General features: G+C 44.2%; 1 protein-coding gene across 4 annotated transcripts in view; it reads right to left on the bottom strand.

Annotated features, from left to right (window-relative positions):
* The window catches only part of dmd (dystrophin), a 195,945-nt gene that overhangs the window by 128,378 nt on the left and 47,401 nt on the right, over positions 1-20,166 (bottom strand). For all 4 annotated transcript variants that reach the window (XM_069675656.1, XM_069675655.1, XM_069675657.1 and 1 more), the window contains exons 16-20: positions 18,249-18,327; positions 15,942-16,054; positions 14,628-14,756; positions 8,898-9,090; positions 2,099-2,244 (exon numbers count right to left, since the gene is read on the bottom strand). In XM_069675656.1, coding sequence (XP_069531757.1) covers positions 2,099-2,244; positions 8,898-9,090; positions 14,628-14,756; positions 15,942-16,054; positions 18,249-18,327 — 660 coding nt within the window. The remainder of the gene's footprint in view (positions 1-2,098; positions 2,245-8,897; positions 9,091-14,627; positions 14,757-15,941; positions 16,055-18,248; positions 18,328-20,166) is intronic.

Raw genomic sequence — 20,166 nt, 5'->3', positions numbered from 1 at the left:
TTTATGGGAATTTGTAAATAGATGTGAGCAGCAGTGTTAGTGTCAAGAGCGTACACAGGGATACAGAGCTATTCCAACTATCAGCTGAATCACCGGAGCCTCCAAGTGGATGATGGGATTTTAGTATACCCACATTACAGCATAATTACCTGTGATTCATACCACATCGTGAGCCGCCTTTACACACACCTCTAACCCACCCTACAAAGCCCCGATGAGTTAACTGGTAAGCTCAGATAGTCTTCAGATAAGGCTTTTAAACAATGTCAACTGTTGCTTCATCTGCGTTGGAGGAGGATGCACTTGGGGACTGAAAGAGATTAAAGTATCAGTTTAAGTGCTGAAATCAGTTGAAGCGTTAAAATCAGAGAGGGGTGATGAAAGCAGGTGAAGATTAAAATATAAGAGCGGTAAAGTATCAATTAAAGTGTAATTATTGGAAGCATATGCGAGGCAGACGGGGGCTATATCCTCGCCGAAGCCAGCTACTGATCTGGCCAATGATGAGCCAGCGGCAAGTCATGCGTCTAACATCGCAACCCATTGGATCAGCCACTGACTAGGCTGGTCAGTAGCTTCCGAAGCTAGCTACTAGCACGCCGAAGCTAGCTACATTAGCCTTTGATTTGACTGGTTTTCTTCTGTTGTATTTTAGTGGCATATCGGAGCCAAATGCGGCGCACCCAAAAGTCTTGCTTGCGATTTAGCTGAATCTCGTGGGCGGGACCTAGGCTGAAAGACCGAAGACACGTCTCTGTTGGTCAGTCTCTAAACAGGGTTCCCACTCTTTCCCTGAAATTATTTTCCAGGACTCTTCCAGGACATTTTCAGCCGCTACAGAGACAAGTTATCACGTCATACACTAATACATTCCCCTGTCCCCCTTATTCTTTGGAAGTGTTCTGAACGACACGCCCACTATAACCCTCCTCGGCTCCTCTGCCTGTCACTCGACGGAGGACAGAGAGGAGCCTGTGGCCGCGGGAGAGAAAAACCTCACACTCGCGGACCAATACTAGCGACACTTTTCAACATACAGTCGCTAGTTTTGTCTCTAGACGCTAAGTCCTTAACGGGGTCTGATTCTATTCAAGTCAATTGGAAGCACTGGGTTGCAAAACTGCTCTAAGCGGAAATGCAAATTTGATTGGCTGGTAGCGTCACGTTGGGCGCTGCGCCGGCTAGAAGCAGAGAAGCGCTGTGCCCTAATGTTGCCCAGAAAAAGGTGACAACAGACATGCATGCGCGTAACTTTTAACCTGTTTGCATTCGCTCACAGGGCAGGGGCAGGATTAATAATTTTCATGGAAAACGTAACCGTTTCCAGGACATTTGACCTTTTATTTTCTTATTTTCCATATGTTTTCCATGACTGGAAAATTGGTCAATCATTTTCCAGGTTTTCCAGGTTTTCCAGGACGCGTGGGAACCCTGTCTAAAATAGCCTCAGTTGTCTTTTAATGATCTCCATGTGTTCCTAACGTGTCCCTGACGTGTCTGTTATCACAGATGGAGAAAAAAGATTGACATCCTAAATGCTGGCTTTTTACCAGTGGATGCTACCGTAAGCTAACTTTAGCTTAACATCATAGAGATGGTTGGCAACCGCAACAGGAAGAAGTGGGCTCGTAGCTATTTCCAGAGTCTGTGGTTCAGAGCAATAACTGATGATTAATGCTCCAACTAATTAAGAGAGCCACTAACCACAGCACTGGTGTGAGTCACTCTCAAAGCTCCTATTCTGTTTGGTTTCAGTATCAAAAACAATCACTTTGATACATGTTATGAATGAGGTTGTAATTCAGCTGCCACACAATATAAACCCTCAAACCTCAATGGGGATAAGTGTAAACATGTACGTTTGACACGCTCAATAGCCGGTCGTACATTACTTTTACAACCCCTTCATTCTGTGTGAGCAGGAAGCCAGATTCTAATCGCATCTCGTATCAAAAGCATAAAGATTTTTCAAATATTTATGTGGCTCTGACAGCCCATAACCTCAACTTTTATTACTTCTGAACACGCACAAACCCCAGATATTAAACCAGGAATATATCAGTCATCTGCAGACTATACTGTGGAGGTGTGTGTTTACCTGAACGTCCTTCAGCCTCTGTTCCATAATAGGATACTCTGTGACGGCCGTGGATGGGATGGCCAGCTTGGCCTCGCACTGTTGTAACCATGCCAACAGAGTTGATATGGTTTCCTTGTAACGAGCCGGGGGCAGGCTCTCCAAAACTGGAGACGGAAAGGGAGAGACAGATAGAGGTGTCAGAGAGGCTGTCAGGGGATCAATTCTGTTGTAGCACTACAAAGAGCAAAGACTTAAAACTCTGAATTACACTTAAACTTTCCGAACATAAAGATAAATACCATCCTGTACATCTATTTTCATAAATATAGATCTTTCTTCCATTGGGAGGAGATCTGCTGAAACATTTGCGAGTAAGTTTGTCTTTAATGTTATTTTATTGTTTTATTATCTGCCTGTCTGTATTTTTTCTAACTTTATGTCCAATTCAAAAGAAATCTATCGAGGAATAAAAGCCCTCTTTAGCTGAAATGTATTCTGTTTTCCACCTTCTGTTTGTACTATTATCGGTTTGGAGTGCCTCAAGGCTCAATTCTGGGTCCTTTTATTTTCCCTATACGTGCTTACTCTGTGTAATATTTTTCACCTTCAAAGCACCTAGTTAAATTTTTGGGCTGACAACACACAGTTGTACCTTCCAATAAAGCCCAATGACCTTGTTATGCCGCACAATATTCTGTCAAAGCAGCCAACTCAGACGATACACATTTTGTTGTGAGTGTCCTTCATATGTTTCTGAACAGGTGCATACAGATATGGTTTGTTCACCTTATATTACCTACCTATTATACCTACCTACATTATAGTAATGCATTAACCTGGCTAAATCAATAGCTTTAGACAGGCTACCTCAGCGGTGAGACTTTTATATATGGCTAAATTAAAGCACTATATAGAGCTGTTTTAGCCTCTTTGATTCAAAAGTGGTGGCTCTTGGGCTTTCTTTAAGTTCAGTCTCTTTGATACAACTTCTCAAATCAAACTTCCATCGCACAACTGGATCAGATTTTTGCTTATTTGGCTCCCTGTAACTGCCGCCATGTTTTTTTCCCCTGTTTTACCAAAGCTATGGTTGTGGCGATGATGGTTGTGTGAACAAATACCTTCAAAACTAACAACACTCAAGCCTATGTAGTTTGTGTTAAGTGATACAGAGAAAATGTTGGTATATTACACACTTAAATAAGCTGGTTAAACATAAACACGCTTGCATTGTCGCTATTAGCTTGTGAGTACGCTGACGTTAGCTTAAGTGCACCTTTACATCAGTTTTGCTAATTTTGCTCTCTCTTAATTTATCGGGTCATTTCTAACCGCCATGTTTTAAACCCATCTTGTTCTATTCCTATTTTAGCCAAGCTAGCAGCATAGCTCTAGTGATTGCAATGATGGTTGATCCACCAATTTAATATATGTTACAAGGTTCCAAAATCGGGTCCAAATGTTAAAGTTCCACATCATTTGTTTAAGAATGAAAACCTGCAGAACAACACACTAAATACTGACTAAAATAAGCTGGTTATCATGGTAAACATTAAACACGCTAAATGTTAACAAGCTTGCATTGTGTTAGTACCCTGAAGTACAGGCTTACACAGCTGCTAGCATTGCAATATTGTTTTTTGCATGTTGCTGTTTGACGTCGTGATGTACTTTGTAAGTTTAGTTTGTTTGATATAACATGAACAGCATATATTATATTCTATATCAGATATTTTTCAAGAAGTTTTATCCGTGTCAAATACTCTTGTATTTAACGCAACTTATGACTTTTATATTTCTATGATATATTAAATTCCTAGACTCATACTAGACTCTCTTCCATTAAAGCTAATACACCCAACCTGACTTGAACTGAAGTGACTAAATGGAATCTCCTGACCTGACCTGAGATGAATGCAGAGGCAGAAAAAGGAAGAAAGCAGCATTTAAATAAGTGCTGCGTTTCTTTCAGGGAAATTCTTTTCCATGTGCCTCTCAGCTGTACTTGAATGAGGCACAGGAATCCGCCTTTACCCACATGTGGAGCGAGTAGCTGAATGTGTGTGTGGCGTGGGTGAGAAAAGCGCGGTGTGTGGCACGAGGGGAGAAGCTGTCTGAGTGAGTGAAGAAGTTTGTCTGTTCGGCTGTCTTTCCTTCCTTCTCTTCCCACTCTCGAGAAGTCTTTCACCCCCCCCCCGGGTCATTTTCTCACTGGCTACATTTTTTTTGTTTCCTCATTTCCTTCCATCACTCTCTCCCTCATTGATATAAATAGCTATCTGCTCTTGTTTTGTCACAGCGTCTGTCTGAGTTTAGTTTCTCTCCTCTTGATGGCTGCAGCTTTCTGCTTCCTTTTCAATCTCATTAAGTTTCATTGTCGTTTTCGCTGAGAAAGCCGCTGAGAGCGTCTTCACGCGCGCGCATGCACGCGGTGAGAGTGGCGCTACAAATGGGACTAAGTGACTCACTGACACTCTTGCCGGCTGCTCACCATGAAGACAGGTGGAAAGGTGTAACCACATGGGTGCATGCTGAGTGTTTGTTCACACAAGAGTCTGAGTCACTCGACTTGTAAACCAGATACAGAATTGGCTCAGTGACGTGTAATGTTAGCGCTGTTATTCAAAGGAGGAAACTCACAGCTCTTATGGAGCCGCTCAATGACATCATCCTTGATTTCTTTTATAGGAGAGTTTTGTAACTGCAATTATTTTGTATCCCAGGGGAAGCGTCTGAGCCACAGACTGTATAAAAAGATGGATGACATGACGGCTCCCTAAAAGTGAAGCCAGACCCTCTCTATCGCCCCCTGCTGCCTGGCTGCAGTATAGCTCACAAAGGCTGCAGAGGCTACAGTCCTCGACGCACTGATTGCGGGTTCGACTCCCGGTCTGACGATGCATTTGGTGCACGTCTTCCCCTACTCTGTCCTCCCCCTCATTTCCTGTCTCTCTTCAGCTGTCCTGTATGATAAAGGCAAAATGCCCAAAAAATTATCTTTTGTGGAGAGAAGATAACTGTCAGAGATTATTTACAGTAACCAGCTACCTTATCACACTGGTGACATTTCTTATAAAAAAATGTCAGAACATGTGTTGCTATATGATAGTTGTTGTTATTTCAATTACATGCAGGCAAATATATATTATGTTGCTTTTCAGTTGATAGTTCACCATTAACGACGTGCCTCTCTATGAGTGCGGCCATTGTTGTGTGACGTCAGAAATCTGATCCCTTTAGACCTTTATAGAACGATAAGATTCAACATTATCTACGCTTTGTATCATTTGTATTCAAGCCACAAACAAATATATATTTGTTAATGTTTCAAAGAAAGTGAATGTAATTTATTTTGTGACATGTGTAGTGCTAAGTGACAGCAATAGCACCTGCCCATACCTTGCAGGTATTCAGGACTATATTTTAGAGTTCCTACTTTTGCATCCAATCAAATTCAATAAAGCACATGACCTACGAGCTCCTCACTAGTTTCCATTTCTTTTAAGGGAACACATTAATAAGCAGCACTCAGCTAGCCGTTTCCCATCCACTAATGCTGACACTGTGCTTTGTGTTGCGCCACTCCACTAAGCTTCATGAAAATGCACATAATATGCCAGGTACATCAGGACTTCGGCCCCACCCTCAAGTATGTGTATGCGTTAAATGTAATCTAATACTTCCTCACTGATCTCCATATATGGAAATCCTCCCGTCTCTCGCCCTCTCTAAACACCGTGCAGGCATTAATTCAGAAGCGGGGCTGGCAGACGTTCAGTCTCTCGCCCCAAGGATGCGTTAACAAGGTGGATGTTTGCTGCAGCAGGTCCTCCATTTAAAGGACTGGCCGTGCGACCTGCTGTCAATTAGCGCTACTGCAGACACTGAGTGTTTCAGCGCGTAAAGTTACATCTATGATATCGGCAGCGCTGCGTGATAAGTGTTGTTTTCTGCCAGGGTGATTTATTAAGCGACATTCTCCAGTACGACGCAGCGCCGTATCAAACACACACATGCTCAGTGTGGGTAGATGCATCGATGAGTACAGTACCGCTTCCTCTGCACGCCAATTACCGCCACAAAGAGACGACACTCGAGGCTGCAGATGTGTTTGCGTGATGTGGATAGATAGACAACCACAACACACATGTGCGTGTGCACGTTTGTAAGATGCAGTGTGTGGGCTTCAGCCGGCTGTCAGAGCACTTAAATCCTCCTAAGAGCGGGATTAAGAGCGCTGGGAAATTGATGAGCTTATTTCTTTGTTTTGAAAATGTGAGGAAAAGAAACTTGACAGCAATCTCATGACATGAACATAAAGTACGAGTCCTGCAGGATTCATAATCAAAACAAGGAGCTCACTATGAATACAAATGACGGGACTTAAAGTGAGGAGCAGAAACCTACGACTACGGTATCCTTACATGACCCTTCGCTACGCCCCGCCCCCCCTTGGTTACCGTTGCTACGCCTAACAGAAATGCTTGAGTTCGGATTGGAATGAAGGTCATAAAAGTCAACATGCTCATAGTTGAACATCTCCAGTGTCTGTTAGTCTGCAGTCTTTGTCACTCAAAGATTCAAGGACGTGCCAACAAAGGAAAAACACTTGGTATTAAACTTCATGTCTCAGTCAGACTGATATTCCTCAAGTAACCTGTGCTGAAGTGACCTAAAACGGCCTTGAATGGAGTGTGTCCTCACTGATGGATCATGACGCCATTGTTGTTTTGAAGAATGCTGTATTATAGGTGGAACTTTTGCTCGCTGTCTAGTTGATAATCATCTAGCAGGCTAATGGAAGCAAGCAGAAAGAAGGTTTTCTGTTGGTGATTGTCACGTGGAGCACAAAGACAGTGACAAAGATGGTCTTAGTGTGCTAAGTCTGCTAACATGGTTTGTGAGAGAATGACTCATAGAGATTTATGCATGCGGCCGAGCAAAACAAGAAGTGCTTGGTGATGTTGCAACCGCTCACAGCTAGTTGGTAAACTACTGTTGCTGTTAAAGCGAACGGCTTAGGGTCTGTGTCCACTAACGGCTTTTTTTGCAATTTGAGAGCCCTTCTCACCGGCGCTCACTGTTGCTAGGCAACAAAGTTGTCTGGCGGCACTGAAGTCTGTTTTAAATCGCTCTGTATGCTTCATATTTGCTTATTTATTATTAAGAAAACACAAACACGATTGAAAGGAGTCGTGTCCTGGCATTAGCAGCATCTCTACACCTGGAAATTGTACCCGCAAAAAAGTGAGGGGATTAGCTCCTCCTCCGCCATTGTTGTTGACAAAGTTGATATCAGAAGTCCCGCCCCTTCTTGGTTTTGATTGGTCGGTGAGGGAAAATGACATTGATGAGCGTGGTGGTGTTCCTAAAGTTGAACTTTTTTCAACTGAGAGCTGAGACGCTGAGGACGCTAAATGTTGAAAACACTGAACTGCATCGGTTTTGTGAACAAAAGTGATTCAGTGAAATTAATTTGTGTCCTAAAGAGACAAGTGATTGATCTCATTGTGATTTCTCATAAGGCTAGTCAAACGTTGATCAGCAAAAATCATGGTAACTAAAGTTTTCTGAAGCTAGTGAGCATACTAACTGAGTTTTCAACCCTAACAAATAAAGACTCCAATGGGGCAGTAACGATACGTCGGATAGCATGTAATCAGAGAGAAGTTAAAGGCCTGGTCACACCAGAAGGTGACAGTAAAATGTATGTGTGTGTCCTAAATAATCTCATTGTGTTTTCACAAAAGGCTCGTTAGCAAACTAACACGGCAGTCAAGCTAAACACAAACTTACAAGGCTAACGCTGGCTAGCAAAAATCCTGGTAACAGTAGCTCTCCAAGCTAGTGAGCATGCTAACTGACTATTACGTGTCAGCTAACTGGCGTTCAGAGAGATAAAAAGGTTGTTCGCCAACAAAACAATGACTTAATCAATCAAGAGACATATTTGTTCCCCTTTTTGTATCAATATAAGCAACGCTGTGGAGTAGTCAACCCTGAAAAATGAAGACTCCAATGGGGGCAGTAATGAGACGTCGGGTAGCATGTAATCCGAGAGAGCTTGAAAGCTTGGTCACACCAGAATGAATGTGTGTGTCCTAAATAAACAGGTGGTGTTTGATCTCATTGTGATTTCTCATACGGTTAGTTAGCAAACTAACATGGCAGTCAAGCTAAACACAAGCTTGCTAGCTAACACGGCTAGTAAAAATACTGGTAACAATAGCTCTCTAAGCTAGTGAGCATGCTAACTGGCATTTATTCCCATTTGTACCTTTTTTAGCACTGTCAGCAAAAACTTGATTACTGAGCAGTCTGAATAACACAAGCTAGTTCCTCACAGCTAATAAGATGTGTTTTTTTCTTTGGTATTTTGTACATCTTTCAGGTTTGCTCAAAGTTCAGCACCGTCAGGGAGATTTCCTCTTCACGAAAGCTGAGCTCAACATGAAAGCTTTGACATCGTGATGCCTCTGAAATCAATTAATTTGGCTGTGAAAGTTGGTCGTTCAAAACGCTGGAGTTCATGTTTTATTGACTTGCAGATGGACCTCACCGAAGCCTTATTTTATCTCAACTTAAAAAGTCGAGCTGGTGCAGTGTCATAAATATTTAGAATGTCAAAATCGCTGAATATAACCTCCATGTTTCGAAAACTCTCCACAAAATATTTATGCAGAAATGCAGAGTTTGCTCTTTTAAGCCTCACACATCAGCTAGTGAAATTGAGGGCACCTAAACAAAGGCAGGTGTCACAAGGTGCAGAGCAAGAGGTCAAACCCTCTGCAGTGAATCAGCATCTCTGCTCTCTCACCCAGTTGGAGCTGCCGCTCTCTCGCCCTCAGATCCTCCAGGACCTGGTTGTAGTGCTCTTTGAAGGCGCTGATGTCGGCGTCCAGGAAGGCCGATGGGTCCTCCTCCCCTTCCTTCTCCTCCTTCAGCGCCTCCAAGCGCTTCTCCAGGAGGTCCACCTGAGGCTGCAGGGCGGCCAGGCGAGCCACCTCCTCCTGCAGGGACACGGAGGGGGAGAAAGGGTCACACAGAGATTTTGTAGGGGGGGCGGGGAGAACACTATTCCATATGTCCAGACGAGTTCAGTAAAAAGTGATGCGTGTAAAAGAATGGTGTGTTAATCACTCCATTCGCCAGATGCTTATTCAGTTCTATTTTACAGAAATGTTTAAATACACTCCAACTGTTAATGAATAGGAAGCCAAGCAGGAAATTGGACTAGCTCAGCAAAACTGAAACTACTTCTTCCTGAAGTTGCGACTGTACAGAGAGAGAGCGGAGAAAAATCACTGCTTCATGAGCAGAGGAAGAGGAGAGAGGAAGAGTGTGCAGCACAATAAATGTTTCTGCAATCTCAAACATTTGGTTCAATAATGTTCCAAACCAAAAGTAGTCTGTTGATGTCAAGCCAGTTGACCAAGCAACTTGTGTTACAATGTCCGGACAGATAAATGCTGAGGTGCTTGGTTGCAGTCTTAAAAAGCAACTTGCAGGTTGCAGTGGCTTGTTTTCCAACATGGCGTCATGTTATGAAACAAGAGGGACTCGCAGTGTCTGACTCTGCCTTAGCTCAACATGCAGAAGTAGGCGGTAGTGAGTCTAAGCGGTCGTACTGTATTGTGTAGATATTATTTCAGTAGTGTAACATTGCATTTCACCAGTTCTTTTTTTTTTTCTTCAATTCTTGCGGCAAGTCTAGCTTCAACTGTCACCGCTCTCTCTCCCTCTCTTACCCCTTTCCCTCAAAAATGTGTGCATTGACGCGTGTTTTTCAGACCTGGGAAGACACGCTAATAAATGCTAATCGTCTCTTTCCCCATTAAAAATAATAATGCATTGTATTTAAAGGCACTTTTCAAAAGACTCAAAGTCACCTTACAAGGCAAAAATGATAAAATTAACACAAATTTACACTGTAGATAGATGATTAACAGAAGGGCCCCAGGACAGAACCCTGGGGAACACCGGTAGTGACTGGAAATGACTGGGATTTGGAAGTTTTGAGTTGGATGAACTGAGTGCGGCCAGAGAGAGGATTTAAACCAATCAAATGGTGCGTATATTGCCAGTGGAGTATATTCCTTTTGTTCTTTTTTCTGCTGCGTCACCGTCTGACGTGCACCAGAGACAGAGTTAGTAAACAGTGAGGATGTTACAGTGGTTGGTCTTTAATGTATCCATTTCTCATTCAGTCTGTTTATCAAACTCTGATGCGACAAATTTGGAACGATGTTCGAGGGCTGCTCGGACGGAGACGGGGCAGAATTTGTAGCTCAGATGACAAGGAGGGGTGCCATAGCATCGCCCTGGAAAGGGGGCGGAGATTAGCATGTCGACGCAGGTTTTGTGTTCCCATCATAGCGGATCGGAGCCGAGGCGATAATTACCCGGGTCTACTGCAGGGTCATTTGACCTTTAACCTTTCCCACCACTTTCCATCGCCTAAAACTTTACAATGTTGTGATGTGAGCACAGCGTTAGACATCGCTCGATAACGCCTGTCACACATCACAGTTCTCCACTGGTTCTCGTCGCACTACAGCTCAATGTCTCTCCTGTGGCTGTTATCTCCTCACCCTGGCCTGATCCTGCTCTCTTTGATGCCTAACAGGCTCATAATTATAAGCGTGTGGTCCGTCGGATGCATAAGAATTTCGTTGATTGACAACATTGATTGACTGGGGTCTCCAACCTGCAAGTCACTCTCTAAGTGGATGCTATATATAGGCCTCTTTTGGTTCTGTCAACCTCCACAGAACGTCGTGTGAACCGAGCTGTTTGACGACAAAGGTAGCGCTCTAGAGGTTAATCAAAGACTGACGTGTGCGATTTAAAGCGACTTAATCCACACAAATCAAGCAGCTGTAGGCGCAGATAACGTCGACGCAGAGTGGAGGTACGACTGACAGTGAGAGACTGGGAGAGCGGGCCTGATTAAAACGAGTAAGCTGCATGGGTCGTCTGGATGCGAGCCATGTAAACAAGCGATATCGTGTAGCTTCATCAGAGCTAAACAGATGTTATTACAGATCAATCAACTTTCAGTTCACCTTTGAGGTCCATCAGCTTACAGACAAAACAACTCATGATTGCCTGAACATGGAGCCTAATTATAAGGGGAAAGTCTATCTTCTATACGCGTGTAGCATTTTGTTCTGTCCCAATGCTTTTCTCATCTTTATGTTAAATATAAAGCGCCAACTAGTTCAAACACTGAGTGCTAGGGGGATGAAAGATGGGAAGACACGGTGATCGTCTGGAAGAAATGGATTAAAAATAGGCCAAGTTAACATCTGAGGTGGAGTTGTGATGTAAATTGTAAGAGAATTGTTGTCAGAGTGTAATGTCCAAAAATGTCAAGCCCAAAAAGAACACGGGCCACCATAGCGGGCCGTCCTCCTGTGCTAGCACCGTGCTTAGCCCGGCCCTCGCACCTTGGTTAAGAAGCTGCCCTCCCCAGCCTGGAAAAACAGGTTGCTGTACTGCTGGTATTAAAAATGCTAACGGATGCTAACAGAGAAAATCAGCGCGACAGCTTTTAAGAGATTGACAGAAGACGGAACGATGGTGTGCCCATTACCAGAGCTGTCATCCAGCTGTTTCAAGACTGCTCCATAAACAGACCTCACTTCACTTTGATGGTTAATGATTTATTAAAATTTCTTAAGGAATTTTATTAAATTTAAAGTAATAATCTAGAAGATTTTCATTTAAATAAATGTCTGTTAGCCTTTGCATTTGCAGTATAAAGTATTTTTATGGATTGTCTGTGACATTCACGGAAAAAAATCACAAGCAGCGCCCAGTTAGTGACACGTTTTCCATCAGCCAGCAGTGGTTGGTCTGCCAGAGAGGGTAGGCGGAGCTAAGCGGCTGCTTTTCCGCTCTCTGCGAGCGCTCTGAGTAAACAGTAATCTACTATGGCTGAACAAACAAAGAAAAGATGGATGACTACAGATACAACTTCAACAAGAAGTGAAAATCCAAAGAAAAGGAAACAAACTCGACGCTCAGATGAAGCAAACAGTCTAAAAAGGAAGTGTGCCCCCGCAATTACAGTTTATCGCCACAGGTGTCGCCAAAGAGCACAAAACTGAGATCTCAAGATTACAACTTTAATATGTCTTAAAAGGGGGGGTCGTCTTATAATATGTCTTTAAATGTGGCTATGCATTTATTTGGGACTATATATAGCAGCGGATGTGTTTAGCATCTCTGGCAGCAGGACGTTTGTGAGACTGAAGAATATTAAATCATGTTGGTTTTGGTCTTTTTATGAGATTAATTAGCAATAAAAAAAAAATGTCACCAGACTTATCCCACAAGTGATCCGTGTTAAACCTCATACATCATTCAGTCCAGGATAGAGCAGGTTAATATTCCCTGAACTGTCCCGGGGTCACAGCTGTGACTGCCTTATCCGCCTGCAACAGAGCGTGAGTTGACGCCGCAGCCTGAAGCGCAGAGACACGCTCCTTATTCATGAGTAATGTGAGCAAACACAAGCGTTTAGAAGTGAGACAGAATATATTTTCATAAAGTAACAGTTGGCGGGATGATTAGCCGCTGGGAAGGTCGCGTTAAAAGTTTTATTTTCTCTTCCTGTTTAATGTAAAGATTGAAAGTGTGTGTTTTCCATTAATGTCTTGTTTGTGTGCAGCAGAATAAAAATCTAATTTCTGATTTCTTTGTTATATTAAAAGCTGCCATTTCCTCATCCCTCCATGTCTGCGGCATTTCTCGTCTCTCTCCCTTCCTCTCCGTCTCCTGTCCTTACTTTCACTTTAATTATACCCCTCGTTTTCTCATCTCGCCGTTCAGGAGTTTGTTTATCCCGAGCCGCCCGTCACTTCTCCTCTCCGGTTCTTTAGATGCTATCAAAGCCAACCTGTGTGTGTTTTTCTGCTGTTTGATACTCCGGCTCTTTAAGCCGCCCACTCATCTAAAAAGGCACATTTGGTTTGTAGCAGGGGGTTTTTCGATGTCTGACACGGCGGGCACACCTTCTCCCCTCCCCACAAATTGCCAAATTGCCACTGTTAAAAGTTTTCTCAATTACCTTTTTAGCGGCTCCTTTTTGCAGCGCACCCAACAAGTCACTTTGGATTACTTTCACACTAAACCTGCTGACAAACATGCTGATTTTCCGGCAGGTTAATGAGTGCTAAGGAGTGTTTATTTGATGGTGTTGTGCATCAGCGGTTATGGCTACAAAGGCAGCACAATATCTGACAATAACGCACGAGTCTCTCCCTCTATGCTACCATCCCTATTAATCACTTTCTAACCACTCTCTTAGCAATAGAAACAGATTGATACCTTAGGTCTGTTAGAAGCTAGTCCCAGGAACGGATTAGCTTAGCCTAGCTGAGCACGACAACTGGAAACAAGGGAAAACAGCCAGTCTGGTTCCTTCCAAACTTTCTAAAATGTGATGTACACCAACGACAAATCTGGATGGAGCCAGGCTAGCTTCCATCCATGCTTCTGCTAAGCTACTTGCTAATTTAACACGTCAATGGTAGCATAATTTTGTTAAGAGTTGGTCCGAGGGCCTGCTTCAAACCGGACCCTTCCCACTCGCACTCCGTTGTTTGACGTCACACTGAAGGGATTACATACAGCGCCGAGCTTTGAGACGAACTCCCCTCTCTCTGGCAGAGAAATGACACGTGTGTAACCATGGTTTCATGTCATACTAATACCAATCTCGGATCCCATCGGCTACAGTCCGATGACGATATAGCCTCTGGGGGACAGCGGTGAACATGCCCGGGCATGTAGCGGGCGGTTAGCGATAAACGACTTCCTTTTCCGCGTGCTGCATTGTTTACCGTTTATCGTTTCTGATGCATTCAAGAAAGTTGGGAAATCTGAACGCTGAGCGTGTTTCGTGACACAGCGTCAAGGGAATGTATCTCAAGTTTAATTTTTTATCGAGAACAGATTGTTAGCTGTTAGCATGCAGATGTCTGTTTATGGAGATTATTAAGAGCTAAGTCGTTGTCAGATGACGCTGATGGGAGCCGGGATGTCATTAAGTTCAGCCTTTTGCTTTTGCTCTCCACACGGACTGTTTGTCCTGCATACGCCGCAGCCTGCTGATATGTGATTGGTCAATATTACTTGGACTATAAGCGTAGTTCAAACGGAAACCAGAAGATCCACGTCCCAGCCTACAGATTCTACATTTCTATGTAGGGTTTGTGACGGCACTCGATGTGACGGAGCCTCCACGCGAGTGTAAATGTGTAGGAAGAGGGTGTAGTGAGTGGGAATGTGTTGTGAAAGCTTGGGTATAATTGAGTGTGTTTGGGAATGAATGAATAAGTAGCAGAAGAATACTTACAGAACAGAGCTGTGACACACATGATGCATGAAAAGAGACACAACAAGCCACATAAACACTTTAAAGACAAAATTATGACTGAAAATGAAACAAAGCAGCAGAAGGATTTCCACAAACACGAGCAGTGAACGTCACATCGCCCCGGTGAAAGCTTGGACACATAAAAAATGCATCCCCGCTTACCCGGCATCGGTCAAGTTGCACTTTGAGCGGTTCTGGTTCGGACGCCGGAGGTGCCTGGACTTTGAGCCAGTTCTCGCTGGTGTCCACGGCCAGCTCGCACTGCTCGTACAAGCTGTAGAAAGCCAAGACCTGCAGGGCACACACACACACAAACACACACATTGAGTAAAGGTGATGAAAAAAAGGCTTCTGTTCAAGTCCTACCAAGAGACGAGCAAACGCCCACGCAGCATCTGTGTTGTTTCGCAAACTCTTGCCTAAATTGCAGGATGACCAAACCGGTACCAGAGAGTGAGTCACATCACATTGAAATTCTCACTCTGTACCTGGATTGCAATTTTGTTTGTTTGTTGTCTATACATTTTAAAAGAGCTGGTTTGTACGATCCCCCGGGCCCCTTCAGAGGCAGCATGGTGCACCATATGGTTCAAGTACAGAATGAAACAACAACATGGTTATACGAGCCAAACTAGGCATGAAATATGAACAATTTTACATAATGATGTTTAAAGGGCCAGTTCACTGATATTCAACCTCTATCATGCTGTTATAAGGAGCTAATGCCATAAAAGTAGACAAAAAATGGGTCGTTCTTTTCAGAGGGAGGGGCGCAATGCATGCTGGGTGTTGTAGGAATGTAGAATGGGAGAAACCACAAGTTTTTTGTGCAACTTTCTCCAGCGCTATGGCGCCAATTTCAAATGTTACCACTTCTATGGATTACAGAGAACAGCAGCTTTGACTGACAGCTGCTTTTTCCAGGGGCGAACTGCTCCTTTAATACATGAAGGAAAGTGTAGAAAAACGCTTAAACAACCTAAAGAACCTATATAAAAGTAGCAGTTATGCAATATGGCTCATTCCACATAGTACTGCCGCACCACAAGGTTGCGTGTTGAGTGCCCTCCTCTACTCTCTCTTCACACACGACTGTGTCCCTTCATGCACTTCCAACACCATGGTGAAATTTTGCAGATGATGCGACTGTGATCTCTGCCAATAAACTGCATCTCAACACCTCAAAGACCAACGAGACGCGCCGATTGAAATACATCCTTCGAAGGATGCAGCCCCTGGACTGGGACACTGTTAATGTGTCTCCGTGTGGTATCACAGCTGACCTTGAGCTCCTTCCATCGGGCATGAGAGACAGGGCCTTTCCCCACCTAAATGCCCCTCATAACTACCTACTCGGACCTTATTATTGCACATGTTCCCTCCTGCCTCGTTGTTACTCCTTTGTTTTTAATGCGTCTTACTGCTGCTGCATTGACGGCGATCTGCACTGTGGCAAAAACAAAAATGATTTTGTACCTTCGCCTGGTACGCCAGCCACGCCAGCCTCTCCGCCAACAGGGCGCAGAATCCCACCCAGCGCTGGTTCAGCTGCTCCGCCGCCTGGGCAATGTCATCAGCACGACTCCCCTCTGCAGGAGGGGGGCAGACAGACAGAGAGAGAGGGGGCTGTCACACACACACATATCAGCAGTGATACATGCATCACAGTTCACACGGGCGAGACTCGTCTCTCTGTAGGGGACGGGCATAAATACTGAAAAGAAAGCCGGGTGAATGTCGTCTGTAGGAGAGGTGAGGCGAGCCATCAGTATTCTGCACATATAACACACACACACTGTGCATTCACACTCAGCTAACTGACGTGATTTTTGATGCAAATGGCCGATTCAAAGTGCACGTAAGAGTCCAATGCCCGGGAAATGAAAACCTGCACGAGCTTCCAGGAGATAGAAATCAATGCTAAAGTTGTACAGAGATGGATTCATGCTCCTGCAACCCCATTGGCTGGACGATAATTGGACCTGGAAAAGTCAGCGATCCCGGCTCCCGCATCTCATTTTGGATGCAAACAGGCTCAAGATTGATTCTTCCTTCCTGTAATCGCAGCTCAATTATGTCCCATTTACATTTACACGTCAAGAATGTGGCTCGTGCTGTTTTCCATTACAGTTAGCAGAGAATACAATCGCACTAGCTTAATGCTGTTAGAGGCATCTCATAAGGATACTTGTTTGCTGTCTTACTGGTTAAAGCTAGCTCTGCACAAGAGACAGGAGGTTAGCCTTAGCTGCAGTAGAAATACAGACTGCCATGTCAGTAAGCAGCTAATTAGCTTAGCATAATGGGTGGAAGCATGGTGAAAAGGTCTGCCTGGCTCCGTCCAAAGGCACAAGGTCTCTGTTTTACAGGTGGTTATGTGGTGGACAAAGCAAGGCTAGCTGTTTTCCCATTTTTGCAGGGTTTATGTTACGCTAACCTAGCCAGCAGTTATCTTTGGCTTCAAATTTAAAGGGGCTAAATGTCAGATTTTGCATGTATTCATCAATCCAATATCATTTTTTATATGTGTGAAGGGAACAAGAATAAAAAAACTTTAAAAAGTTTTATCGAGTGAAGCCCGTCTGACCAAACAGGAAGTGACCGACGTCGGAGGGGAACTAGAGTCAACATCGGCAGGGCATGCGAATCATGGAGACCTTCGACTGCTTTTGGGGGTCCAAACGGACCCACGACTTACTGTTGTCATAGGAACAAAACCTGTGTGCAGCATTTTCTCTCACAGCAAAAGCGCTTCACCCCAGCTCTCTCCAACCGCCCTGCTCTGCCTGGATAATGTTAGCTAATGCTTGTGATGCTTTGCTGGTTCGCCGACGTAATTTGCCGTTTGGTTACGAAGCACAACGCCGGAGTCATGCAGTGTATTTATTTTAGAGCTAGTTGGCTAACCTTAGCATGCTTGCTAATGTTATGACAACCAAAATACTATCTGAGTGTGTATGTCAGTCTAGCTTGACAAATAACTTCACCAGCTAACATGACATTAACTTCGTCTCATCAGTGAAAATAAAAAGAGTTGATGAGTTCCCCGGATGCTCGTTCATGCGTGCGAGTGCCCGTGCGAGTGCTTGTGCAAGTGCCCATGCGAGCGCATACAAGGAGGTTGACTGCTGTTCCCTCAACTGTGTCGCTAGGAATGAGGATTTTCTGAAAGTGACATATAGCCCCTTTAATGGTCCCATCTGAAGGGTTGTCTCGTTCCTCTGATCTAAAAGAGCGTATTTCTGACATGTTTAAATATTCCTTTTAAAGGCACTTTTGATGAAGTTTTTGCAGCTATACAAGTTGTATAAAGATTCTTCCAGGTTTAACCGCATTATTTCACAAAATTAAGGTGTCTTTTAAAGTAACATTAAAATATACTCAAGAGGAAACGTGCGTTTGTTGGGTTATTTGACACAAAAGCCACAGTTTCTTCTCTCCTTCACTGCACACACACACAGAGCCCTGTTGAGAGAGTTCAGCGATGTTCCGGCGTGTGTGCTTTGCGGTCGGGGCAGCAGCAGCGAGGAACAAAGTATAAATGGAGTGTTTCTCTGCTTTCAGACCAACAATCGCACAAGGACAGAGGAGAGGACAGACAAGAGAAACATCTCTCTTTCTGTCTCTTCCTCTCTCACACAGTGTTTCTATGGAGACAGGGAGAGAGGGTGGGACAGGTGGAGGCGTTGCCATGGGGACAGACAGGGTGTGCGTGCATGTGTTTGTATGCATGTGAATGAACGTGTGTGTGTGTGTGTGTGTGTGAGCGCGCGTGTGTGTTACCCTGCTCGACCAGGGTCTGCGCCGTGCGCGTTGCCTCCTGAAGCTTCCGGTACTTCTCTGGTCGCTCTCGTTCTATCGCCTACAGCAGAGAGAGAGAGAGAGAGAGAGAGAGAGAGAGAGAGCGGGCAGAGTGAGAGATAGGAAGTTTAAGGACAAGAGACAGACGAGGAGAAGCACAAAGACATAAAGAGCGACAGGCAGACAGCAGGAGAATTATTATTTATTGCAAAGAAAGATTAAAAACCCTAAAAATCAATGTCCAATTCCAGCAAGTATTACTCAGACGGAATCAGAAGTCGTGTAGCTTTCATCCACCTCTGATCTCATTCTGCGGCGACATTTAGGACGACCCGAGCGGGTCCGGGCCGACACCGGAGAGGTTTCAGGGAGCCAGATGGGTCACTGATGCTTTTAGATTTTGGGATGTTTACAGCAGCAAACGGTTTATGCTGTGTCAAAGGGAAAGGTTATTTCTCATTTAAAAGTTTATATCATTAAAGGGGGGGTATTATGCTAATTTCAAGCTTTATGTTTCACTCTGTAACTTATGCTAAGCTACTCCACAGGTTAAAACATTTCCAAAAACTCATCATATTTCTCACACTGGAGCTCGGAACCCGGAAACGCCTCAGTCAGCTCTGTCCCTTTAAGAAACCCCGCCCCCTAGAAGCCCACTTTCTTCTGATTGGCCAGCTAAATCATAGTCAGGGACAGATTGAGCACCAATAAAAAAAGAGGCCTTAAGCCAATAAAGGCTAGGTAAGCAACTTCGCGGCCTTTCTGACACCAGTCTGCTACCTGGTGAAGGCACACCTGGCTTTAAAGGGGAATGAGAGATGACGCTCTGCTTGGTTTCAAGTTGCACCCAAAACACACCGATGAATAATCAAGCGACTTAAAGGGCCAGCTCGCCGATTTTCAACCTCAGTCCTATCATGCTATTATGGGGAGCTAACGCCCCTGAAGATTTGTTAGACGATCCACCTGTATATTCTCGTTGTGTTTCGGATTCTGTCCCGCTCTGAGCCGTTGCCTGCAGAGCAACGGTGAGGGAGGGGCGCAATGCATGCTGGGTGTTGTAGGAATGTAGAATGGTCGAAACCACAAGCTGTTTATACGACTTTATCCACAGCTATGGCGCCAATTTCAAATATTCTATGGATTACAGAGAACACCAGCTTTGACTGACAGCTGCTTTTTCCAGGGGCGAACTGCTCCTTTAATACAACCACTTTCCACCCTGCACTAATCCAAAAGTATCAGTTAGTCTTAGCGAATCAATTAGGAGTTAAATATCCTCCAACACCTTTCGCCTGAGCTCTCTAATGTGTCGTCTGGAAGCCTTTAATGCTGCTTCTTATATAAACTGCTGCAGAGAGGCCGACTGACGGCAAAGCTCGAGGAGGCGACAAAGATCAGAGACGATTTAGAGACTCATCAGTTTGTGCACACATCACTTGTGAGTTTCAGATCTTGTTCACAAACTGCTTAAAAGCCCGATGCATCGTTTATGGCGTTGCAGAGCTTTAACTTTATATTTAATCATTTGTTTGTACATTTGTAACCAGTATGTGTTGGGCTTATTATCTACAGCTTAAATTGTTTGTTATGAGCACCCATACCTCGGTGCATAGCGAGCTCTTTATGTATTATCTATTCAGAAGTGCGTCTAACTCAATGAGTGGGTGTGCGGTTTGTAAATTGTTTGCTGCCTCTAATTTAAAGCTGCAGCGAGTAGCAGTCGTCTGTGTGAGGAACAAGGACTAAGTGAAAAGTCTAAAATGGTTTTTAATGCTGAACTTTTGTTCTTAGAAAATGTCGGCATTATCTTTGGCAGGTTTAAGCCTGCACGCGGCAAAGGGTCGAGGGCGCGGGAGTTGAAGCCGGGGCCGCCGCATCGAGGCCTCTGTATACGGTC

The sequence above is a fragment of the Semicossyphus pulcher genome, unplaced genomic scaffold, assembly GCF_022749685.1.
Source record: "Semicossyphus pulcher isolate SPU_LCO1_2020_fin unplaced genomic scaffold, fSemPul1.0.p SCAF_24, whole genome shotgun sequence".
Lineage (NCBI taxonomy): Eukaryota > Metazoa > Chordata > Actinopteri > Labriformes > Labridae > Semicossyphus > Semicossyphus pulcher.
This window is presented reverse-complemented; position numbering and strand designations above follow the sequence as displayed.